Below are 24,987 nucleotides of genomic sequence, written 5' to 3' on the forward strand. Positions count from 1 at the left end.
GGATTACAGGTGTGAGCACCTGCACCCGGCTGATGATTTAGTCTCTCTAATAAGTGAATGTCAGAAAGTGCAAAAGAGTAGGCAAGAGATGGATTCTTCTAGATGGTGGAACAAGAGACATAACTAAATGTATTATGTAGTTCTTAATTGGATCTGGATTTGCACAAATCAGATGTAAAAAGACATTGGTCAAAGAGTTGGGGAAATTTGAAAATCTCCTGGGTTTTAGATATTAAATAATTTCTGTTAATTTTGGTAGTTATGATAATGGTATTGTGGTTTGGTAGATATTTTTAGAGATGTATAGTGAAGTATTTAGGGCTAAAATGTCTTGATGTCTGTAATTGACTTTAAAATACTTCAGCAAAAACAAAAGATAAAGCAAATACAGCAAAAAAAGTTAATATTTTTTAAATCTATGTGATGAATATTAGAGTTGTTCAGTCTTTGTGTTAGAAAATTTTATTAGTAAAAAGACTAAAAAGAAAAAAATGTAAGAGATTGAATATACTGGAAGTATAAGATTACTTAAAAGGTGAGAGTTTAAATCACTGGTGGAGGGGCTGGGCATGGTGGCTCATGCCTATAATTTTAGCACTTTGGGAAGCCAAAGTGGGAGGACCAATTGAGGCCAGGAGTTCAAGCCCAGCCTGGGCAACATAGCAATACACCATATCTCAAAAAAAAAAAAAAAAAAAAAATTAGCCAGTCGTGATAATGCATGCCTGTAGTCCCAGCTACTGGAGGAGGCTGAGGTGGAAGAATTGGGTGATCTCAGGAGTTTGAGGTTACAGTGAGCTATGATTGTGCCGCTGCACTCCAGCCTGGTTGACAGAGTGACACCCTGTCTCAGAATGAATCAATAAATGAATGAATAATAAATAAATCGTCAGTGGAGGAATTGGCCCAAACAGGAGAGAAGTCAGCTATTCTATTATAGTTTAAAGGAAGGACTAGGTACAGTGACTTATACCTATAATCCTAGCACTTTGGAAAGCTGAGGTGGGGGGATCACTTGAGCCCAGGAATTTGAGACAAGCCTGGGTAACATGGCAACCCTGTCTCTATCGAAAAAGAAAATCAGCTGGGCGTGGTGGTTCGCGCCTGTGGGCCCACCTACTTGGGAGGCTGAGGCTGGAGGATTGCTTGAGCCTGGGAGGTTGAGGTTGCAGTTCACCACCACTGCACTCCAGCCTGGGCAGCAGAGTGAGACCTTGTCTGTCTGTGTTTGTGTCTGTGTCTGTGTCTGTCTGTCTGTCTCTCTCATTCACACACACAAAGAAGGAAGATGAGGAATATGATGAGTCAGTTATGTATCTATAGCTTTGTATAGTAGTGGAAAATTGAAAAAGTTCATGTCTGATGGCTTCTACTTTATGATATAGATGGCAAGGTTAAAAGTTCATGTCTGATGGCTTCTACTTTATGATATAGATGGCAAGGTTATCTGCTGCAAGAGGGCTTGTGAGAAGGTCAAAATTTTGAAAAGATTGGAAATGAATTTAAGTATTTGATAGCAAAAGTGGAAGCAGTGCATACAAAGCTGTGTAGGGTTGCCAGGTAGTTTTGAGGGCCCAGTTGAGATTGGTGATGTGAATTTGTAGTAGAACTGATATGTCCCATTGTTTGACTTTCTCAATCAATGTTCGGCCACTTGAGTGCTCGCTGAAAGAAAGTAGGTAGCTGATTTCATCCAGGGTTTTGCTTTTGCTGTTGAGTGTGACAAGATGGAAGGGCAGGCAGTCTGGGGTACTGTGAAAAGGCTTGAAGTGCTGGATCTAGAATGCCTGATGAAGTACTGGATGAAGCCTGGTTAAGAAGGGATGAGCCACAAACTCACTATTTTCCACATTGGACCCTCTCATCTTTTTTCTTGTGAACATATCCATGACTGCAAAGGGCCTGGGATCTTTACCTACTTACAAGTGAATGAATGAGTCTGTTACTGTTTCATGAGACTCCTTGGTCAGACACAAAGGATTTTATTATTCACGGGGAGTAGCATGGTGTGATCCTGCTTTGTGTTGATTGCCTATGTTCCCCAGTGCCCACAGGGTGACACAGGTAGGCCCAGATGGATGCTGCACATGCATTGGATTTGCATCACAGCCTAGAGACACTGAGCTTGGGGGTTTTACCCCTTTTACAGTAAATAGAAGTCATTCTGCTCTTCGTCTCCTGAGGAGACATTGTCTTATTCCTTGAGGTTGCATGTTGCAAAACAATCCTGAGAGATGGCCCAAGTAACAGCCACTAGGGACTTGTGTTGTTGGCATTCCCAGCCAGAATGTGCAGGAAGGGCCAGGGTCTGTGACAGATTGCCTCTCCCGTCATCCCATCGGTGCCCCATCCACAGAGTGATGGCAGTGAGGGAACTGCTTTTTGTTTCCCATTTCTATTCATGGTACCTCCATCCTTAGGGGCACTCAGCCTGGAAATTCTCATTTGTTTGGTACAGATCATAGTCTATCCCAAGTAACTCTTACTACAGGTAGCTCCTGCTTTAGAAGGTTACTGGTATGTGTGTGTGGCTTTGGGAAGGACAGCAGTGGGATGGGTAACAGATAATTTTTAATATGCTTAAAAGTTCTGAGACCCAGGCTGGGCTCAGCGGCTCGTGCCTGTAGTCCTGGTGCTTTGGGAGGCTGGGGTAGGAGGGTCGCTTGAAACCAGGAGTTCAGGACCAGCCTGGGCAATATAGCTAGAACCTCATCCCTACAAATAATAACAACAACAATAATAATAGCTGCAAATTTTCAAAAAGTTCCGAGGCCCGTTGATAGTTCTTTCTAGTATGTTAGTAACTTAGTAGGAGGGATGTAAACTAGTTCTGCTTACCCCAAATTTTTTGGAACCCTAAAAATAAAGAGCTATCAAAATCAATTAGAGTTCTAGGACTTTTGGGCCAGGGATATCTCAGGAATGGTCAGCAAGGGCAGCTAAGGTTGTGACTTTAAAGAGCCTGCATGCTGCTTGTCTTCAGTTCAGCAGAATGGTATTCCAGACCGGCTGTAACCTGTCCAGTCGGGCCCTCTCTGAGATGCATACTAAATTGTTAAACAAGCAAACTTTATCAGGGAATGGTTAGGACTCATAAATAAAAGATAGAAAATTTGGATAAACAGAGAAATATGCCACAATATTAAATTGGAAATGGAATATTAGAATGATTTTAGTTCTTCTGGAACTGTTTTATACCTTAATGCCATTCCAATCAATCCCAATACATTTATTTTTTAATTGGACAAAATAAATACAAAGTGAATTCTGAAAGAATAAATAGATGCTGGTTTCTTTTTCTTTTTCTTTTTTTGTCTGAACATAATAAACAGATATTTCTACCATAGTTGATGTGATTGTAGGATAGACGCCAAAAACAAATTCTCTCTCATGATGGGAATCAATCTTTTATAGGAATTTGAACTTAGGACAGTCATTTTGGGCTATAATCTTGACCTAAAAAGACATAAGCTTGGGTTTTGTACTTAGGGGAGCAGAAAAAGTCATTCTGTAGAAAGAAAAAAACAAGGAAGATAAGAGAAAAGAGATCAGGACAGGTAGAGAAAGAATACTCCCAGTTTCTAGCCTCTAGTGTCTTTTTGAGGTAGTAATATTCCTGTCTTTTGGTTCTCTGATTCATCCTAAATCCTTAGAATGAATATTCCTTTATTTGTTAAGCTATTTCAGGTTGCTTTATTTACTGGAGACCAAAGTATCTTAAGTGATGGGGATACAACAAAGAATAAAGCAGAGACCCTGCCTCAAGGAACTTTACATCTCTCTTTTTTTTTTTTAAAGACAGAGTCTCGCTCTGTCACCCAGGCTGGAGTGCAGTGGTGTGATCTCAGCTCACCACAGCCTCCACCTCCCAGGTTCAAGCAATTCTTGTGCCTCAGCTTCCTGAGTAACTGGGATTACAGTCATGTGCCATCACACCTGGCTAATTTTTGTATTTTTGGTAGAGTCGAGGTTTCACCATGTTGCCCAGGCTGGTCTTGAATTCCTGGCCTCAAGTGATCCACCCACCTCGGCCTCCCAAAGTGATGGGATTATAGGCGTGAGCCACCACGCCTGGTCCTTTACATCTTATCAGAAGGAAAGAGATCACAAATAAGTAAATACTTGCTAATGGTGTTGAGTCTTATAGTGAAAAACAAGACAGGGTAAGAGGAGCGTGTTTGGGTGCATGTGTGCTATCAGCAAAGGTCCTGCTGAGAAGATCACATTTGAGCAGATATAAGGGAGCAAGGGATTAAAATATCAGGGACAAGATCTATCCAAGCAGAGGCAGGAGCAAATGCAAAGACACTGAGGCTGGGGCCTGCTTAGCGTGTTCAAGGAACATCAGAGAGGTCTTTGAACAACTGGAAGAGAGTGAGTGTGAGAGTGGTAGATGAGGTCAGAGGATGTGTGTGTGTGTGTAATGATACAGGGCTCTGTGGGTCAAAATAGAGTTTAGTGGAGTGGAAAACCTTTGGAGGATTTAAAGTGACTTGTATTTTCAAAGGATCTCTAGTTGCTCTAATTAGACCAGAGAGTGGTCGAGGGCAGTAGAAAGGAGACCAGGTGAGAGAGATGAACATGGTGGTGTGGACCCAGACAGTAGAGAAGTGGAGGAAATCAGAATTAGAACCTGGATAATTTTTTAAGGAATAACTGACATGATTTGCAAATGGATTCGATGAGGAGGGTATGATTAAAATAGGACTGCTCCCAGATTTTTAGCTTAAACTATTGTAAGTAAGGATGGACTTGCCATTTCCTGAGATGGGGAAGGCTTGGGGGTGGGTGGGGTTCAGTTTTGAGGTACTCTTTGAGGTGCCAATCCAGACATCCAAGTGGGGAAGTCTCTTGGTGTCCTCTGAACTATTGTAAAATATTTCTCACTAGACTCCATTCTGGTGCCAATTCCCCATAATTCAGCCTTGAATACTACAACTTGCAATTTCTCCTCCATCGTCTGATTATGTTCTTGTATAAAACCCTTCAGTGAATAACCTCAATCTGTATTTACTAAGGATCTTTAAATTCCCTTAATAATTGACTACCTCCGTTGAATTTCAGAAGGTCCAAAAAGAAGTTATATGTCAGTGTTGTAAAACTAGATGAAGATGTAAATACAGAACTGAAGCTTTCTCTTGTTCTCTGTTTTTAACAGCTGTTTTCACTCATTAGCTCCTGAGGTAAACAAATTGAAAAAATGAGTGAACTGGAACAGTTGAGGCAAGAAGCAGAACAACTGCGGAATCAGATTCAGGTAAAACCGTTTCATTTTGAAATGTTAACACTTATTTACAGGAATCTACAAAATTTGCCTATTTATCAGTCTATATTAAATGATTTCGAAGGCTAGAAATGGTCTTTTTTCTCTCACATGTGAAGTAAGAACTAAGGTCTATTTGTGTTTATCATGTCTCGAAAGAACTCTTCAAAATTCATTGTGAACAAGTACCTATGTAGAAGAATGGCCTCTATGAAAGACAGACATAATTCTCTCTTGATTTACATGGCTAGAATCATAGATTTTTGGTACAAAACAATAATGTAGATAGTGTCACAATGTAATATACTAGGAAAATATTAATCTGTACATTAGATTGCAGAAAATCATTAGGCTGGGCACAGTGGCTCATGCCTGTAATCTCAGCACTTTGGGAGGCTGAAGCAGGTGGATCACCTAAAGTCAGGAGTTCAAGACCAGCCTGGCCAACATGGTGAAACTCCGTCTCTACTGAAAATAGAAAAATTAGCCGGGTGTGGTGGCATGCACCTATAATCCCAGCTACTCGGGAGGCTGAGGCAGGAGAATGGCTTGATCCCTGGAGACGGAGGTTGCAATGAGCTGAGCTCGTGCCACTGCACTCCAGCCTGGGTGACAGAGCGAGACTCTGTCTCAGAAAAACAAAACAAAACTATTAGTGGCAGAATCAAAACATGTCTGACACCTTTTACTCTTGGAATCAACTCAAAACAGTAAGGATAAGAAACAACTACAAACTCCATCTTTAACAAAATTAAAAGACACTAGATCTTCAAAGCATAATAGGATGGGGAGGAGTAGCCAAATGCAGTGAAGCAGCAGCACATGGAGATGCTCTGAGAGGAGGCGTCTGCGTGGGGAGCACTAAGAGACAGCACCACGGTCCCTTCTTTGGAACAATGGGAACAGATGCTTCCTTGGGCTTCATTAGCACTGAGAAATATCAAGGAAGGCAGAGCTAAAAATGAAAGGATATAGACATGCCATCTTGTAGGAAGCCTGGCGGGAAGCAGGGTGGAGGAAAGAGGCTTTGAGTTGTGAGTAGCCTGGCAGCTGCCTCCTCCTTTTCCCAGAGAAAAGTAAAGGCTAAAGCAACGTACAAGGGTAAACGGAGAATCACATAACTTGGAACACAGCTGCGGCTTTTCCCAGTTTGAACCTCTCGCAATAGCTGTTTCTGAAGAATTTATCTAATTTAAAAGTGAAGAGTAGGCTGGGTGCAGTGGCTCACGCCTGTAATCCCAGCACTTTGGAAGGCTGAGGTGGGAGGTTTGCTTGATACCAGGACTTCAAGACCAGCCTGGGCAACATAGGGAGACTCGTCTCTACAAAAACAAACAAACAGAAAAACATCAGCCGGGTGTGATGGTTTGTGCCTGTAGTCCCAGCTGCTCGGGAGGCGGAGGCGGGAGGATTGCTTGAATCCAGGAGTTTGAGGCTGCAGTGAACCATGAACACACCACTGCATTCTAACTGGACAAAAGAGCAAGACCCTATCTCCAAAAATAAAATCAAATCTCTACAAAAATGATACAAGAAAAGAGAAGAAAGGATTAGGAAAAACAGGGATGAATGAAGAACATTCACCAGAAAAGTGTTGATTCTGAGTGAAGTCATAACCAGACAGACATATTGCCAGGAATTCAAGAAAGTTAATTATTTCGATGTGAGTAAGAATTATGAGTTGAAACCTTAGGTATCTGAATGAGTTGAAACAGGTATCTGAACAAATTTCAGAACAAAGGAGAGATTTGTTTTGCCTGGGATACTCACAGAAGGCTTCGCAGGCCCGTCTCTGAATTCGATGTTACTGCACCCACTAGAAGGAATTTCTGCCTTTTCTACTTTGTGTCACTTACTCCAATGCTGAACAGGAGCAGCTGATTGGCTAAACCACGTGGCCACATGCCCATCCTCACACCAACTCTGTGAAGTCGATGGTGTTACTTCATTTAATAGTTCAGGAAGCTGAGGCTCAGTGAGATTAAATAAATTGCCAAGGTAACAGATCCAGGATTCAGACCAGGTGTGTTTTGCTAGAACTTAAAGTGGGTTCTCCCAATCTTAGTTACTAATGTCCTTTCCTGCGACCTGTGCTGTAGCCATGCTAGTCTGGTTCCCTGAACAGGCATTACTCTTTCTCATCTGTTACCTTTTATCAAATTGTTCCCTTGGCCTGGAGTTATACTACCTCTGAGCCAGTTTTGCTCTTTGGAAATTCTGTTGAGTCCTAATCTTCCAAGAGCCCTCCACTTGGATTTATCATTTTTTTTTTTTTTTAATTGAGATGGAGTCTCACTCTGTCACCCGGGCTGGAGTGCAGTGGTACGATCTCAGTTCACTGCAACCTCTGCCTCCCAGGTTCAAGCGATACTCCTGCCTCAGCCTCCCGAGCAGCTGGGTCTACAGGCGCACATCACCATGCCCAACTAATTTTGTATTTTTAGTAGAGACAGGGTTTCACCATGTTGGCCAGGGTGGTCTCGATCTCTTGACCTTGTGATCTGCCTGCCTCGGCCTCCCAAAGTGTTGGGATTACAGGTGTGAGCTCTCATGTCTGGCCAAGTTTCTTAACTTCATTGATGATCAGTATCTTTGCTGTGAAGCAAAAGTACCAGTACCCCACTTTATATGTTTCTGCAGAGGATTAAGTGAAATAACACATAGAGGACTTAGTCTACTGCCAGCAAGTGGCAGATTTTTACTCGTGCAGCATGTTGGACTTCTGTTATAGAGCTGATCACGGTCTGCCTTGTGTTGTAGTTCCTTGTGCACATTTGCCCCTACTGTTTGTACCTAGATGGATAATTTTGTGTCTTAATCATCTTCATATCTCACTAGCATCCCAAGCACAATGTTGTGGGTGCAGGTGCTCACCAAATCATCTCCTCCCATGATTTCAAGTAGCCACATGTATGTAAAATACTACATACTTTTCTTAGTTTAATTGTCACACTATATTTAAAAATCTTTCTGGCCGGGCGCGGTGCTCACACCTGTAATCCCAGCACTTTGGGAGGCCGAGGTGGGTGGATCATGAGGGCAGGAGATGGAAACCATCCTGGCTAACACGGTGAAACCCCGTCTCTACTAAAAATACAAAAAAAAAAAAAAATTAACCAGGAGTGGTGGCAGGCGCCTGTAGTCCCAGCTACTCTGGAGGCTGAGGCAGGAGAATGGCATAAACTTGGGAGGCAGAGCTTGCAGTGAGCCGAGATCACGCCCCTGCACTCCAGCCTGAGCAACAAAGTGAGACTCCGTCTCAAAAAAAAAAAAAAAAAAAATCTTTCCTTTCTTCCTCCTCCCATCCAGAAATATAATCTATATTTTTACCTTACTATGGTGTAAATACATGGTATAATATATATTTACTATGTATTGTAGTAGATTATTTGTTTTAAATTTTAAAAAATGCAAATAGAGAAAACATTTTGTTTTCTTGTGTAATTGTTATGTCTTTGATTTGGAAAAAAGTATGTATCATCTTTCTTTTGCACAAAGATCTTAACAGATTTTGTAATTCTTGTGGTGCTGGACGGTATGAATTCAGCCTTTAATTGGGAATACTTTATATTCTGTTTTTTTGTTTGTTTGTTTTGTTTTCCTTTCTTTTTTTTTTTCAGAGACAGGGTCTCACTGTTTGCCCAGGCTTGTCTAAAACTCCTGGGCTCAAGCAGTGCTTCCCCCTCAGCCTCCCAAAGTGCTGGGATTATAGGCATGAGCCATCATGCCTGGCCTTATATTCTGTTTTATAATGGATAATAGTGTTCATAAGAGAGAGTTCTCAGTGTAAATAGAATCTTTGCATAATGTAATTTTGCACATAACTGCTGCTAACATATTTGTAGAATTCTTGTATTCCAACATGATATTTTAATTTTTGTTACCCATTTTCACTGTAATTCAATAATTTCCATTTGCAGTTTTTAAATAGTGTTACTAATATTAATGTAACCCAATGAGGGCAGAGATTTTTGATGTCTGTTGCTGCCTAGAATAGTGCCTGACACATAGTGTTCAACCAAGTTTTTTTAACAGCTAACTAAGTTTAAAAAGATAGTCTAAACAATGATAGTTCATTTTCATAAAGCTTGAAGTCAAAGAACCTTTTTTAAGAATTTGGTCTTCAACTCTACCATTTTTGGAACATGGTCCAGGCCCATCACTGTCATTTCTGGAAACTCTTCATTATAGGAAAGTGGGCTACATTATTCCTTACCAGATGAGGTCTTTAAACCCACATTTTGGCTAAGAATGAAAAAATCAAATCATATGTTTTGTGCCACTGCTTGGGAACACCCTTACTTAGAAATATTCTAAGTGGTTATAAATAGGTTGAAAGGGCAGCCAGAAAGATCATGTCCGCCATCCAGTGTTTGCTGTGAGTTGAAGCAGGCATTTGTCCCTTGGCTGACTGGAACAAGTTGTCCATTTGAGACATTTATTCAGCAAACATTGTGTGCCTTCTCCTTGCCCAGGAGTATGCAAGTACTTAAACACTGTATAGGAAAAAACAAAACTGAAGAGGATACTACTATAACCTTTGTGGAAAAAAGTTTCAGTTTAGCAGAAAGGATTTAATTGCATTTCTTATTTTTCTGTGTGTATAAATCCTCTGAATTTGTTAACTGATAAATTTGAAAAAACTGATTAAGTTTGGTTTAAAATTTTTTTTGTCTATTAAATATGTCTTTGCAGTCTTTAATTTTTTGTTAATTTCTGCTTCACCATCTTCCTTTTGATAATCCTTTTCAGTTTGTATAAAAATTTGAAGTCTCTCAAATTTTTATTGACATCTCTCAGATTTTGTTCAGAAGAGGCAAATCCATAGAGAAATAAAGTAAATTAGTGATTGTTAAGGGCTGTGAGAGAAAAAGGAATTAGGAGATATGGGGTTTCTTTTTTGGGGTGATGTAAATGTTCTGTAATTAGTGTTGATGGTTACACAACATTGTGAAACTAAAAACCACTGGATTATATGCCTTAAAATGGTTAAAATGGTTCAATTTACGTTATATGGTTTTTATATTAAAAAATTTTTTAAAGATTATGTGGTATAGTGAAAAGTAAATTATCAAATCTACATTTTCAATAAAAGTATCACTGTAGTCATTCCACAGGTTTCTAAATGCATTATAATCATCTTTCTTTACTTCAGGATGCTCGGAAAGCATGTAATGATGCAACGCTTGTTCAGGTAAAGTTTTGTTTTTCTTTATTTCATTTTGGTAACTCATAAAATAATTTGACATTGAGGCAAATGACAATCAGGTCCTTGTATTAGTACTTAATTGATAAAAGTTAAATGAAATCTCTGTGTAAAAGCACTTTGTAATTTGCCAAATGCTATACAGTGCGAGTGCTTTTTAAAATATATTGTTAAAATAGACGTCTATGGAAAAATAAATGCTATAAAAATATACCAGCTATACCAACATGGTGAAACCTCATCTCTACTAAAAATACGAAAAGTTATCTGGGCATAATCCCAGCTAGTCGGGAGGTTGAGGCAGGAGAATTACTTGAACCCGGGAGGCAGAGGTTGCAGTGAGCCAAGATTACACCATTGCACTCCAGCCTGGGCGACAGAGTGAGACGCCGTCTCAAAGAAAAAAAAAAAATTATATATATATATGTACATATATATATATGTATGCATATGTATACACACACACATATATGTGTGTATATATATAGATTCAAGGCCAAGCACGGTGGCTCATGCCTGTAATCCCAGTACTTTGGGAGGCTGAGGTGGGAGGATCACTTGGGGTCAGGAGTTTGAGGCCAGCCTGTCCAACATGGTGAAACCCTGTCTCTACTAGAAAAAAAAAAATTAGCTGGGCCTGGTGGTGCCTGCCTGTAATCCCAGCTACTTGGTAGGCTGAGGCAGGATAATCGCTTGAACCTGGTAGGCAGATTTTACAATGAGCTAAGATCACATCACTGCATTCCAGCCTAGGACACAGAGTAAGACTCTGTCTCCAAAAAAAAAAAAAATTATATATATTTATGTACATATACATGTATATATAGATTCATATAGTTTATGCTTCTTTTTAAATAGTTTCTGATTCTTTTTGGTATACCCGAATTAAGTGGTTTTTTTCCTTGTGAAAACTCGTAGGTTGGGAATGATAGTAAGCGGGGTTAAGAAAACTAATATTTTAAAAATCTTTGGAAGGCTTCATGTTTAATTAATGTTGATAATTATTATTAAGGAAGTATTTTATGTGCTTTACAAATATAAAATTGGCTTTCTTACAGTTAAAATTACAAATGTTTACTGTGATCATTTGCTACTAGATTTTTATTTGTGGCTGGTTTTTTACTAAAGCATAGAGGTATATCTATTTTTAGTTAACAGTCTGCAGAAGGCATTCTTATTATATATTTATATGTATTATTTATAATAGCACATAGGATTATTTTAAACTAATCATAATTTTCATGAACATACTGATCCCATACCAGCTCTGTGGAATTATATCTATTAAATTACCTTCAATTACTATAAATATACTTTATGTTTGTTTTTTTCACTCCTCACTGTTTCTAGTTCAAGTTATCTCATGAACCATGACTAAGGTAAAGAATAACATTTTTGTTGCTTTCAAAAGATTACATCAAATATGGACTCCGTGGGTCGAATACAAATGCGAACAAGACGTACACTGAGGGGCCACCTAGCTAAAATCTATGCTATGCACTGGGGATACGATTCCAGGTTTGTACCTGTCATTACCTATCATTTTTAAACTGTCGCAGAATTATTTTCATTAAGAACTATCAAAAATAAAATAAAATAAAAAAATAAAAAAGTAAAAAATAAAAATAAAAATAAAAAATGAAAAAATAAAAAATAAAAAAAAGAACTATCATTTGCATTTTCTTTGTTTAAAAAGAGTATATTCATGAAGCATTTGCAGAAAATGCATCTCAGATGAACGAACATGTTGCTTTCACTAAGAATATTGACTCTTTAAAAGTTAAAACATTTTTAATTTGGAATCCAGGACAACTGTTTAGAAGAGGATTCCTTTTCTTTGCAGCGGGACATTGCAGACATTCTGTGTTTTTTAAATATGCTCAGAGCATTTTTCCTGTGTATTAATCTTGAGATTTCAGTTAATAAGCAAATATTTATTCAACACCTTCTATGTGCAAGTTATTGGTTATTGCTATAGGTACTTAATACATAAATTCGCAAATAACGGAAATTACACCAAACAAAGTTATTTGTATTGAATACATCTTTTACTCCCTCGACCCCATCACAAAAAGGCGTGTACTTGAATGTGCAAGCTGACCGTCTGCAGGTGCACGGGCACACGCATGGCTGCCACCTGGCCTGCAGTTACAGAGATTGCTCATCACTGTCATTCACTATGTGTATAAGGCTACAGTGCAGCCTGTGCTTTTTCCATTATCTAGCAATAGCAGGTGTGTCTGCTGCCACAGTGATTTACTTGTTCCTTTGATTTGGTTAATCTTAATGGGAAATTGCTAAACCAAGAAACTTCTGTTTTTTAATAGAAGTTGCACATTTATTCTCTTCTCCCAGCAGACACTAAAATTGTAAAGTAGAAGAAGCCTCAATTGTTGCTCTAATTGGGATACTTGACCACAATAATATAGAACATGTGTCTCTTAGGAAGGATACATAAAAGTATACAATTGACAACTGACATAATGTCTTCATCTTTTTCTTTTTCTTTCTTTCTTTTTTTTTTTTTGAGACAGTTTCACTCTTATTGCCCAGGCTGAAGTGCAGTGGGCGATATCAGCTCACTGCAACCTCTGCCTCCCAGGTTCAAGGGCTTCTCCTGCCTTAGCCTCCCGAGTAGCTGGGATTACAGCATCCACAACCATGCCTGACTAATTTTTCTATTTTTAGTAGAGAGGGGGTTTCACCATGTTAGCCAGCCTGGTCTTGAACTCCTGCCCCTCAGGTGATCCAGCCGCCTCAGCCTCCCAAAGTGCTGGGATTAATCAGGTGTGAGCTACCATGCCTGGCCGAATATCTTATTCTTTTTCTTAAAGGAGTTTAAGATAAAAATAACTTACCTGTTGATAAAGCAGATTTTTAATTCAAAATACAATAACATGAAACAGTGTTTATGGTTCTTGCTTTCCTTAAACATTTTCTCAAGACTGTTAATCTTCATAGAAAAATGAAACTATCACCCAGGAACCTATCTCACATAGTCTTCCCACCCATCGTATTGTCAGTCCATTACTTAATGTTCTCCTGAACTCTTATGCTGATGATGGCAATTGATTTCTAAAGAATTTTCTTTAGATTCCATCCTATACCCCACTATCAGATAGATCTTCCCTTTTGTAAAACCTTGTAGTGAGTGCTACCTGAGAACCTGATAATGTTGTTTACCTCTAGGGGAAGGTATATAACTGGGTGGCTGATGATAGACCCAGGAAGGGGCTTTTTAAATTTTTTTCTGTATATCCTTTTTTATTTTTTGAATTTTACACCATGGTGAAAAATAAAACTTCCAAACAAGGCTGGGCGTGGTGGCTTATACCTGTAATCCTAGAACTTTGGGAGGCCAAGCGGGTGGATCACTTGAGGTCAAGAGTTCGAGACCAGCCTGGCCAACATGGTGAGATCCCATCTTACCAGTTGTGGTGGTGCGCACCTGTAATGCCAGCCATTCGGGAGGCTAAGGCAGGAGAATCACTTGAACCTGAGAGACGGAGGTTGCAGTGAGCTGAGATCACGCCACTGGACTCCAGCCTGGGTGACACAGTGAGACTCTGTCTCAAAAAAAAAAAAAAAAAAAAAAAAAAAAAAAAAAAATCCAAACAAAACGAATCTAGTGGCTAAAATTACTTAGGAGTTCGTAATCTTTAGCTTAACAAAGCTTTCTGCAGTTTAAGCCCAGTCTGCTTTTCTCACCTTATTTTTCCTTTTTCTCACAAACTCTGTACTACTGGAAGACTCACAATTTCTGAAACACTCACTGTGTTTTTCTACCTATCATTGATCTTAAAGCTTTCTCCTAAAATACAGCCCTTTCTCTGTCTTTAGCTCTCAACATTTTCTTTCAAGACTCATTCTCTTTTGATTAACTCAACTAGCCATTATTCCTCCTTTACTCTCCTGTGGTATTTATTTTATACCCCTCTTCTGACAGTTTCTACTTATTTGATTTAATATAAATATGAGTAAATGTCTTATCTTCACCAGATGGTAGAGGCCTCAAGAGCAGGAGATGTATTCTGCATTGTACCTCTAGTACTGTCATATTCTCAGGCTCTCAATTGGTGTTTTTAGATTGGATGAAATATGGTTGTTAGGCTACTATGTACATTCTTGTCATTAAATTTAAGTAAGTCAGTAAGTACTAAACCAGTCAGCTAATATCCATCTAAATCTTGTATAACTAAAATGTTGTTACGACAAAAAAGTTTAATCATAGCCAGACATTTTTAGTCAGTTGCTAAATTTTGTTTTATGAAATATGTTCAAAATTTTTGGCATGCAGCATACATTTTTTAAAAGTTGGAAGAACATATTTTGGTATCAAGTTTTTAATTAGAAAGATTGTATTTTTTTCTGAATTATTCTACATTAATACAATGCATAACCAATTTAAGCTGTTTTTTCCCTCTAAGTGTCAAATTATTGTTGTGTTTGTTCCTCTAGGCTGCTAGTCAGTGCTTCCCAAGATGGAAAATTAATTATTTGGGATAGCTATACAACAAATAAGGTAGAATTTCTTCATAATTCTTTTAAATAACCTTATATTTGTTTGGCTGTTTACCAGTTCTTTCCTTTATTCTTTTACTTCAAACTTAAATTGCTTTCTGAGATAAATTTATTATAGTTTATTTTAATCTAGTTCTTCTCTTTTGTCTTAGTGTTTGCTTTTAATGTTTAACCCTTTTTTATTTCCAAAGATGACTTTGTGTTTTACCAGAGGGCTCATATTTAATTTATAAATATTAGAAAAAGTACCATTATACATATACTAATAAATGATTTTTAAAAATTCCCATTTCCTAATGTGACAAAGACCCTGAGATTGTAATTTCTAGTTGTGGATAAGTTAGATGGCTAGTGTGAAGCTCTTCTTTGGCCCACTCCAGGCATTGATTTGTGCTTCTGGACTGCTTAGAAGATACAGTTAGATTGGAGGCAAATGACAACTTGTTTAGATCTCTTGGGGGTAATAGACTGTGGATGGTCCTAATACATCCACTGGAAGGAATCCCCAGTTTAAAATTGTTGAGTGGTAGTGAAAAAGCTTCAGGAATACTTTGATAAGTTTAAGACCTTTATACTCTGTGTATACATATTAGTATTTTTATTAAACATTTGAAAATACCATTTTGTGAAATAAACAATAGCTTCAACCCAATTGAGATTTTAAAGCAAGCTAAGACAGTTTTGTAATATAATAGTTTTTCTTTATTAATCATCATTAAGCATGTTATCTTTCAACTATATTTTCATAAAACAAAAAAATGTATTTTAAGCATATTATTTTAGGTTAAGTGAGAGCATAGTAGTAATCCTGCCATGTGTTGATTCCCTGTATGGACTGTTTAGCCGTGGTATTCTCATACACCTTACTTTTTTCCATCTGACTTTCAAATTATTGGTGTTAGGGTAACAAGGCAGCAGATAGCGTTGTGACCAGATCAATGCAAAACTATCACCATTGTTTGAATGAGAGCCCAGAATAAGGGCCTATTAATAGAGGGATGCTAGTGTCATCTTTTCATAGAAGACTCATGTAATCAACTCTGAGACTTGCTAATTGTCTCCCTAGTTCTTGTTCAGAGTTATGTTTGAGGAATTTTGAGCACTATTACAAAAATGAAAATTCTATTAAAACCTTTAACATTTTACACTTAATTTTTCAAATGGCAATATATTAACATTGAAACTTCTTTATGTTCTTTATTAAGATAATTATTTCCAAGAGCACTTTTTGACTCATGATTTGATAATACAAAATAATAGGCATTTTAATGTGCATTAGCATTTTATTTTTCATGGTTCACTTTCTCAAGCCATTATTTTATTTGACTTATCTTTCTTAGATGTATTTAATTTTTAGTAATATTTACTTCATTGTAAATGGGTTTATGCAATAGATGATGGTTTTTGTAATCTGAGTAATGTGTGACCGGTGTGTGCCCTACAGATGCATGCTATTCCTTTGAGGTCCTCCTGGGTGATGACGTGTGCTTATGCTCCCTCTGGTAATTATGTTGCCTGTGGAGGCTTGGACAACATCTGCTCTATATATAACTTAAAGACCAGAGAAGGAAATGTGAGAGTGAGCCGAGAGTTGCCAGGTCACACAGGTGAGCTTCCCTAAATATTCTTTCCCACCACACATGATTCCTTGTGTAGAATGTGCTGATCAAGGACAAATAACAGATTGTGCTCGGCTGGCTAAAGGATGAGGATTAATCGGGTGGGAATAGAAATTATTATGAACCAAAGGAAACATTAACTTTTTATAGTCATACAATCATAATTTTATTTTTCTTTCAAAAATAGCTGTATTGTTTTTGTAAAAATGATAAGTTTATGGCACAAAATTCAAACTCATGAAAAATAAAGCAAGTAAAATGTTCTCCATTTTCTGCTGCCATATAACCATTATGGGATTGTGGCATCTGTACTCAATTATGTAATTGAGAGTATGCATTAAGGTGCATTAGTGAAATACTTTTCACCATGATAGTGTATTGCTTTGTTTGCCAGTGTGCCCATCATAGTTTAGTAGTGTAGTATTGGGTTAATGGTGTTAATTAGGAATTTATTGCCACTGATCTGGTATCCATCCATCTGAATTTTTAACCATACTATTTGACCTTGCTTTTACAAAATTTCTAGAATGGTGTTTTCCTGAGATTTCCATATTTTGAAACACTGATGAATGCTGAGCATTCAAATGCCACATCTTTCATAAAGTCTTCACTGTTGTTCTTTTGATTTCTCACAATGTTTTATTTTTTTAATATTTTTTGTCTGAAAAAAATTTTTTAACTGCTCCTTGCAGAGCAGGGCTAACTCACAGGTGGTGCCCCCAGAGACATCCTCTCACAGTATTTTAAAAGTATTTCTCCAGGGTGCTTAACATAGTCGGCCATAGATTATAGTTCTTCGCAAGGTAATTGTCTTAGGTGGCAGGGGCTGTGTCTTGCTCAGTTTGGTAGCTTTCAGAGTACCCAGCACAATGTCATTAACACAGTAAATGCCTCAGAATGGTTTGTTGATAACATTTAATTTATAGACAATGTAGGATTTGAAGTAACTAAAAGTAGAACTATGTTGTTGCCCAAGTATTCTATTTTTAACAATATGTATTGCTATTTCATATGGTAGCTGAGTTATTCAATCAATGATAACCTAAAATTTGCTACTCTTCATGCTGTAGGGTACTTGTCCTGCTGTCGTTTTTTAGATGACAGCCAAATTGTTACAAGTTCAGGAGATACAACTTGGTAAGTTTATTCCAAAAGCACACTGATTATGGGTGTGAGGGTGGTAGCAGGAACTGACATAAGAAGAGGTCATTGTCATTAAATGTTGTGTTTTATTTTTAATTACAGTGCTTTATGGGACATCGAAACTGCCCAGCAGACCACCACATTCACTGGGCATTCTGGAGATGTGATGAGTCTTTCTCTGAGTCCTGACATGAGGACTTTTGTTTCTGGTGCTTGTGATGCCTCTTCCAAATTATGGGATATTCGAGATGGAATGTGTAGACAGTCTTTCACGGGACATGTCTCAGATATTAATGCTGTCAGTGTAAGTGAATAGCATTTCCAGAGAAAATTTATTATGCATTTAAAGTATTGAGCTCTGTGGCATGATTTTAACAACAAATTGCCTTCAAGGATTCTTACAAATAATGTGCTCTTATAACTTTGAATCTCCAAGTAATAAGCGTTTTGATTTTTAAAAAAGAAAGCTTCAATTCGTAGTCCTAGATCTTTTTTATTATTGTTGGATTTTTTTTGTTGTTGTTGTTTGATTTTTTGAGACAGTCTTGCTGTGTCATCCAGGCTGGATTACAACGGCACAGTCATGGCTCACTGCAGCCTCGACCTCCTGGGCTCAAGCAATCCTCCCACCTCAGTCTCCTGGTAGCTAGGATTACAGGCACACACCACCATACACGGCCAATTTTTGTGTTTTTTATAGAGATGGGGTTTTGCCCTGTTGTCCAGGCCGGTCTCGAACTCTTGAGCTGAAGCAATCCTCCTGCCTCAGCCTCCCAAAGTGTTGGGATTACAGGCATGAGCCATTGTTCCTGGCAACCTAGGTTTTTAATTGCTGGTGAATATCGCTTTTTTTTTTTTTTTTCAAAGTAGAGGGAGGGATTATCATGAGTAAACAGGCAGATCATGGATGTTCTAACAGTGAATTTAGATGAGAAAAAAGTGTCGTATCTCTGGGATCAAAGCGAACAACCCAAAGAGAAAACAGTAAGGATGAAAACAGCAGCTGATGAGTGTGGAGTATAGCTTTTGAAGGCAGTGCAGCCCGGGACTAATCTTAGTTCTGCTGCCGTCAAGCACCTGTGTGACACTAGTCATGCTGTCTAATCTTGGTGAACCTCAGATTCTTCAGTTTTTAAAATAGGGATAATACCACCTACATCAGAGAATGGTGTGGAGACTAAATTAGGTATTAGATGCTCAGTAAATGGTATAAATAATAATAATTATTATTATTATTTAGAGACAGGTCTCACTCGGTTGCCCAGGCTACAGGGCAGTGGCATGGTCATAGCTCACAGCAGCCTTGAACTCCTGGGCTCAAGTGATCTTCCTGCCTCAACCTCAGGAGTACTGGAACTGCAGGCACTCACCACCACAGCTGGCTGGTTTTTTTTGTTTTTTTTTTTTTAATCTTTGGTAGAGGCAGAGTCTCATTATGTTGCCCAGGCTGCTCTTGAACTCCTGGGCTCAGCAGTCCTCCCACCTCAGCCTCCCAAAGTGCTGGGATTACGAGGCATGAGCTACCATGCCTCGCTGGTATCGATTATTTATAAGCTACTTTGTATTTTATAAAACTACCTAAACAGATAACCATAAATAGATTAAGCCAGGTAAAAAGTACCCAGTATATAAGAGGATAAGCTAGTCATAGGTGTCTGTAAATTAGGATAAAGTGAAAATAACATTTTGAATGACAATCAAAATGATTATGAAGTAGTCAGAATTGATGGGGAGGGGTGTTAAAAGAAGATAGGATACTGCTTGAGTTAGGTTACCTAAGCAGATCAGATATGACTAGAGTGTCCAAAAGTACCATAATTGCCAAGGATTTTAATGTATGAGAACATTCTAATTTTGTAGCAAGACATTTTTGGGGAAAAAATTAGCTTTTCTTTATCATACACTTACTGAGAGTCATTTTTGTTTTACATGATTCTGTAGAAAACATCAGAGAAAGTAAATGCTGTGCTCACCCCATCCCCACCGCTTCGCCTTAGGCCAACCTGGTTAGAATAATAGAGTTTTAGAGCAGCAAACTTTAACCCTGTCTATCTCTCAGCCCATTACTTTTATCAAGTTGAGATGTTCTCTCATAATTTGCTAAATTCTTTATCAGGAGTGAGTGTTGAATTTTCATCAAATACTTTTTCTCCATCTAGTGAGGTGTTCGTGTGGTTTTTTTCAGCCAGTTAAAATGGTGTGTTTACATTGATTTTCTTTTTTTTTTTTTAATTTAAGTCAAAACATTAGTACCATCTTTTAAAACTAAAAGTAAATATAGAAGCCTTCCATTTGGAATAAAATGGTTCCAACAAAGATACTGTATATATAACAGTTTTCCTTTTTTCCTATGAAAGTATGACCAACTTTATTATATTTTTACTTTCAAATTATATTCATTGAGGATTTTAACAGTGACATTTCTCACACTGTTTAGAATGTTAGGCTTAGAAATCAAACCGTAATAGTTTCATTTGTGGCTGAGCCCCATATATTCACTGAGTTGCTGAAACTTTCCATTTGGCTCTATATTTATGGGGCCTCTAGGTGTCTCTCAGCAGTAAAGACACTGTTAATAGTTGTGAACTGTGATTATTATTTTCATTAACTCAGTGCCAGATTCAGTTATTTCTATCATAGATCAAGGCTTTTTTTCCTCCCCAGCTCCCACTTTATTAAGGTATAATTGACAAATTGTATATATTTACAGTTTATAATGTGATATCATATTAGTTATAGGGCTTTTTAGGTTATCCATTTCTTTTTGAGTGAACTTTCAAAGATTTTGTCTGTATCATCTCCATTGTCATATTTATTGGCTTATAGCTGTTTATTATACTCCCCTAATTATTTTTGATATCTATAGAGTTTTTTTTTTTTTTTTTTTTTTTTTTTTGAGGCGGAGTCTCGCTCTGTCTCCCGGACTGGAGTGCAGTGGCCAGATCTCAGCTCACTGCAAGCTCCGTCTCCCGGGTTTTATGCCATTCTCCTGCCTCAGCCTCCCGAGTAGCTGGGACTACAGGCGCCCGCCACCTCGCCCGGCTAGTTTTTTTGTATTTTTAGTAGAGACGGGGTTTCACCGTGTTAGCCAGGATGGTCTCAATCTCCTGACCTCGTGATCCGCCCGTCTCGGCCTCCCAAAGTGCTGGGATTACAGGCTTGAGCCACCGCGCCCGGCCGATATCTATAGAGTTTACAGGATATCCTGCTCTCACGTATGATGTTGGTAATTTGTGTTTTACTTTTTTCCTGATAGTCTAGGACTGTAGGTTGAATTGTGCCCATCTAAAATTTATGTGTTGAAGTCTTAAAGCCCAGGACCTCAGACTGTGACCTTATTTGAAAATAAGGTTGGTCCAGATATAATTGGTTAAAATGAGGTCATAATGGATTGGATGACACTAATCCAGTGTGACTATTGTCTTTATAAAAGGGGGAAATTTGGAGATAGACAGGCATAGAGGGAAGATGATGTGAAGAGACACAGGAGAAGACAGTCATCTACAGGACAGAGAGAAGATTACAGATCTTTCTGTCACAGCCCTCAGATATCTTGGTTTCAAGCTTCTGGCCTCCAGAACTGGGAGACAATACATTCCTTTTGTGTAAGCCAACCAGCTTGTGGTGCTTTGCTATTGCAGCCTTAGCAATAAATATATCTGGCTAGAGGTTTTTTTATTTTATCTGTATCTAGACCTATCTATCAATCAACTATCTGCTCAGAGAACCAGCTTTTGTTCTGAATGATACTCTGTTGTTTTTCTGTTTCATTGATCTTTCACTCTCATTTTTATTATTTCTTTTCGACTGCTTCCGTGGTGTATTAGTTCGTGTTCACACTGCTATGAAGAAATATCTGACACCGGGTAATTTATAAAGAAAAGAGGTTTAATAGACTCACAGTTCTGCATGGCTGGGGAGGCCTCAGGAAACTTACAATCGTAGTCGAAGGCACCTCTCCACAGGGTGGCAGGAGAGAGAATGAGTGCGAAGGGGGAAGCCCCTTATAAACCATCAGCTCTCGTGAGAACTCACTATGGCAAGAGCAGCCTTCAGGGAGCCCACCCCCATGATTCAGTTACCTCCCACCGGCTCCCTCACAACACTTGGGGATTTGGGGATTACAATTCAAGATGAGATTTGGGTGGGGAAACAAAGCCAAACTGATCACTTGGGCTTCATTTGCTTTTCTTTTTCTAGGTTTTTTTTTTTTTGAGACGGAGTCTCACTCTGTTGCCAGGCTGGAGTACAGTAGCGCGATCTCAGCTCACTGCAACCTCTGCCTCCCGGATTCAAGTGATTCTCCTGCCTCAGCCTCCCAAGTAACTGGGACTACAGGCGCACGCCACCATGCTCAGCTAATTTTTGAATTTTTAGTAGAGACAGGTTTCACCATGTTGGCTAGGATGGTCTCGATCTCTTGACCTTGTGATCTGCCTGCCTCTTCCTCCCAAAGTGCTGGGATTATAGGCGTGAGCCACCGTGCCCAGCCTTGTTTTCTTTTCTTTTCTTTTTTTTTTTTGAGACGGAGTTTCACTCTTGTTGCCCAGGCTGGAGTGCAATGGCACAATATGAGCTCACCACAACCTCCGCCTCCCAGGTTCAAGTGATTCTCCTGCCTCAGCCTCCTGAGTAGCTGGGATTACAGGCCTGGCTGATATTTTTTGTATTTTTAGTAGAGACAGGGTTTCTCCCTGTGGTCAGGCTGGTCTCAAATTCCTGACCTCAGGTGATCCGCCCACCTCGGCCTCCCAAAGTGCTGGGATTACAGGCATGAGCCACTGCACCTGGTCTTTTTTCTAGTTTTTTAAGATAGAAGCTGATGTCATTGATTTGGAACTTTTTAAAATTTCTAATATTGGAACTTAAAGCCATAATTTTTTTTTTTTTTTTTTTTAAGACTGGGGTTCACTCTGTCACCCAGGCTGGAGTGCAGTGGTGCAATCATGGCTCACTGCAGCCTCAACTTCCCTGGGCCCAAGTAGCTGGGTATACAGGTGCATGCCACCATGCCTGGCTATTTGTATGTGTGTGTGTGTGTGTGTGTGTGTGTGTGTGTGTGTGTGTGTGTGTATTTTTTGCAGAGACAGGGTCTTGCCAAGTTGCCCAGGCTGGTCTCTAACTCCTGCGCTGAAGTGATCTTTTGTCTTAGCCTCCCAAAGTGCTCGAATTTCAGGAGTGAGCCACCATGCCTGGCCCTTCTTCATGTTTCTTGTGTTTGGATTTATGAGTTTCTTTCTTTCTTTTCTTTCTTTCCTTTCTTTTGACCGACTCTCTCTGTCACCCAGGCTGGAGTGCCAGTTGCACGATCTTGGCTCACTACAACCTCCACCTCCCGGGTTCTCAGCAACCTCCACCTCCCGGGTTCAAGCAGTTCTCTTGCTTCATCCTCCTGAGTAGCTGGGACTGCAGGCACACACCACCATGCCTGGCTAATTTTTTGTATTTTTAGTGGAGGTGGGGTTTCATTATGTTGGCCAGGCTGGTCTCAAACACCTGACCTCAGGTGATCCGCCCGCCTCGGCCTCCCAAAGTGCTGGGATTAAAGGCGTGAGCCACTGCACCCCGGCCCCTAATCAGATTTTTTTTCTGTCTCCTCTCTTCCTTCCTTTGGAGACTTTGAAGTTACAGAGACATTAAACTACTTGAAGTTTTCCCAGAGCTCACTCATGTTCTGTTCATTTTATTGTTCAGGCTATTTTTCTTTCTGTATTTTACTTTGGATGGTTCCTATTGCTTTGCCTTCATGCGTCTTTTCTCTTCTGTAGTATCTAATCGGCCATGAACCCATCCAGTGCACTTTTCATCGCAGACATTGTCGTTGTCCTTGTCTATTAATTTTATCTTCTGTGACTTTTTCTGCTTTCTTCAACTGATTAATTTTTCTCCTAATTATAGGTCATATTTTCTTGCTTTTTTGCCTGTCTGGTGAATTTTTTTTTTTTTTTTTTTTTTTTTTTTTTTTTGAGACGGAGTCTCGCTCTGTCGCCCAGGCTGGAGTGCAGTGGCCGGATCTCAGCTCACTGCAAGCTCCGCCTCCCGGGTTTACACCATTCTCCTGCCTCAGCCTCCCGAGTAGCTGGGACTACAGGCCCCCGCCACCTCACCCGGCTAGTTTTTTGTATTTTTTAGTAGAGACGGGGTTTCACTGTGTTAGCCAGGATGGTCTCGATCTGCTGACCTCGTGATCCGCCCGTCTCGGCCTCCCAAAGTGCTGGGATTACAGGCTCGAGCCACCACGCCCGGCCAGTCTGGTGAATTTTTATGAGATACCAGACATTGTGAATTTTACCTTGTTGGATGCTAGATAATTCTATATTCATAAAAATATTGTTTAGGTTTGCTCTGGGGCATAGCTAAAATCAGACTGGCCAAGTTAAGTTACTTGGAAATGATTTGATCATTACAGGGTTTGCATGTAAGTTTTATTAGATGGGACCAGAGTCACACTGTGTGTGCTTAATTTTGCCCCACTGGTGAGGCAAAAGACTTACAAACCCTCTTCCCTATAAATTATGAGGTTTTTCCTGTGTATTATGAGGTTTTCCCTCTGGCTGGAGGGGATAGGCATCATTCTTGTCCTATGTATGCACCAGAGTTTGTTTCCTCTAATCTTTTTGGGTGTTTCTTTTCTGCTTGATTAGTTTTCTCACACGACTCTGCTGATCGGTACTCAGTTGAATACCTAAAAGAGGCCCTCCACATGCCTCTGGAGTTTTCTCTTTGCCAAACTTTGCCCTCTCCGGCACTCTCTGTGAACTCTAGCTGCTGTGGACTTCTTGGATTCCCAGTGCTGTCTCCTCAACTCAGGGAGGCCAGTGGGCTCCAGCTGCATTTCTCTTCCCTTCACCACGACCTGTAAACTTTCATAGTAAGATGGTAGTAAGGTAGTAAGATGGAGCAGCTGTAGGAATTACTTATTTACTTACTTACTTATTTTGAGACAGAGTCTCATTCTTTCACGCAAGCTGGAGTACAGTGGCGTGATCTCGGCTCACTGCAACCTCCGCCTCCCGGGTTCAAGGGATTCTCTAACCTCAACCTCCCAAGTAGCTGGGACTGCAGGCACCTGCCACCACACTGTGCTAATTTTTGTATTTTTGGTAGAGACGGGGTTTCACTATGTTGGGCAGGCTGGTCTCGAACTCCTGACCTCAGGTGATCTGCCCACCTCAGCCTCCCAAAGTGCTGGGATTACAGGTGTGAGCCACTACACCCGGCCTCTTTTATTTATT

At 39.4% G+C, this 24,987-nt stretch overlaps 1 protein-coding gene across 1 annotated transcript in view; it reads left to right on the forward strand.

The window, feature by feature from the left end:
- Window positions 1-24,987, forward strand: part of GNB4 (G protein subunit beta 4) — a 59,395-nt gene that overhangs the window by 22,335 nt on the left and 12,073 nt on the right. The window contains exons 2-8 of the mRNA XM_010373884.2: window positions 5,159-5,257; window positions 10,419-10,457; window positions 11,881-11,987; window positions 14,928-14,991; window positions 16,435-16,597; window positions 17,680-17,746; window positions 17,855-18,056. Of these exons, the coding sequence (XP_010372186.1) occupies window positions 5,201-5,257; window positions 10,419-10,457; window positions 11,881-11,987; window positions 14,928-14,991; window positions 16,435-16,597; window positions 17,680-17,746; window positions 17,855-18,056 (699 nt within the window). The 5' untranslated portion in view covers window positions 5,159-5,200. The remainder of the gene's footprint in view (window positions 1-5,158; window positions 5,258-10,418; window positions 10,458-11,880; window positions 11,988-14,927; window positions 14,992-16,434; window positions 16,598-17,679; window positions 17,747-17,854; window positions 18,057-24,987) is intronic.

Source organism: Rhinopithecus roxellana, chromosome 1, assembly GCF_007565055.1.
Source record: "Rhinopithecus roxellana isolate Shanxi Qingling chromosome 1, ASM756505v1, whole genome shotgun sequence".
In the NCBI taxonomy this organism is placed as follows: domain Eukaryota; kingdom Metazoa; phylum Chordata; class Mammalia; order Primates; family Cercopithecidae; genus Rhinopithecus; species Rhinopithecus roxellana.